Genomic DNA, 1,102 nt, shown 5'->3' with positions numbered 1-1,102 from the left:
CTAGCCAAAGTAGGCTAGACTAAAGTAAACTAGACTAAATTAGGCTAAAATAGACCAGACTTGACACGACCAAAGTAGGTTAGGCTAGACTAGACTAGACTTAACTCGACCAATGTAGGCTAGACTAGACTTAACTAAAGTAGACTAGACTAAATTAGACTAGGCTAAAGTAAACTAGACTAGACTAAGCTAGACTAATCCTGCCAACATCAGTCATGTTTCTCTGGTGTTTCTTCGTCTTGTGGTTCCATCACAGATGTAAAGAAGAATCTGATCCAGAAGAGGAAGAAGGAGAGACTCCCTGTTGACATCACATCCTCCGAGGAAACCGCAGGAAAGGACGAGCACGGCGTTGCTACGGCGACGGAGGCCACAAAGACTCTGCCTGTGGAACCTGAGACAGACACCTGTCCTTCAGGTGAGACCAAGACCTGTCCTTCAGGTGAGACCAAGACCTGTCCTTCAGGTGTTCTGGACGTCACTCTGGACAAAAACAGGAACAAAGCCTGGAAACTAAGTCGGGTTCAGTTGTGACAGGATGTGAAGACGTGAACCTGATTCACTCCTTCGTTGTTCCAGATGCTGAACCGCGACCTGCCAAGTGTGTGAAGATCAGTGAGGATGAACCAGCGTTGATTCCAGACCCCAGGTCAGTGTGTGTTCTGTGGTGCTGGTTACCTCCTTTATCTGTTTCTGGTCCTGTCGGTTCTATTTGCTCGTCTCAAGCTCTCAGCTTGGGTTCCTTTGGTCCGGTTCTGTTTTGGTGGTTCCTATTCATCCTGGAGCAGAGCCTTTACGCCAGTGTTCCGTCAAACTGCTGCTTCAGTGCAGCTGACAGAAGTTCTACCGCTCAGGCCCGGCTCAGTCTGTTGGACTCAGAAAACTGTGGAGGCTGTTGTGATCTTCGTCCAGTCAGTAGCTCGTAAAGTCCAAATCCAGATTAGCGCCCACGGATCAGTTAATCCCGTGTAGATCAGGATCTCAGTGTTTCATTGGTTTTCCTTTGGAGGGTTTTTGTGGTCATGGCCTTTCTTCTGTCTGACCTTCTGTCTGACCTTCTGTCTGACCTCCTGTCTGATCTTCTGTCTGACCTCCTGTCTGA

General features: G+C 48.3%; 1 protein-coding gene across 2 annotated transcripts in view; it reads left to right on the top strand.

Annotated features, from left to right (window-relative positions):
• spdl1 (spindle apparatus coiled-coil protein 1) overlaps positions 1-1,102 on the top strand; it is an 11,118-nt gene that overhangs the window by 8,119 nt on the left and 1,897 nt on the right. Inside the window, exons 11-12 of one of the 2 annotated variants that reach the window (XM_008300199.1) lie at positions 257-418; positions 580-649. In XM_008300199.1, the coding sequence (XP_008298421.1) occupies positions 257-418; positions 580-649 (232 nt within the window). Of the gene's footprint in view, positions 1-256; positions 443-579; positions 650-1,102 lie in introns of both variants that reach the window. The other variant, XM_008300198.1, reaches the window with a different exon arrangement.

The sequence above is a fragment of the Stegastes partitus genome, unplaced genomic scaffold (assembly GCF_000690725.1).
Source record: "Stegastes partitus isolate 25-593 unplaced genomic scaffold, Stegastes_partitus-1.0.2 Scaffold1510, whole genome shotgun sequence".
Classification (NCBI taxonomy): Eukaryota; Metazoa; Chordata; class Actinopteri; family Pomacentridae; genus Stegastes; species Stegastes partitus.
Note: the sequence above shows the minus strand (reverse complement) of the source record. Positions and strands in the feature narration are given on the sequence as shown.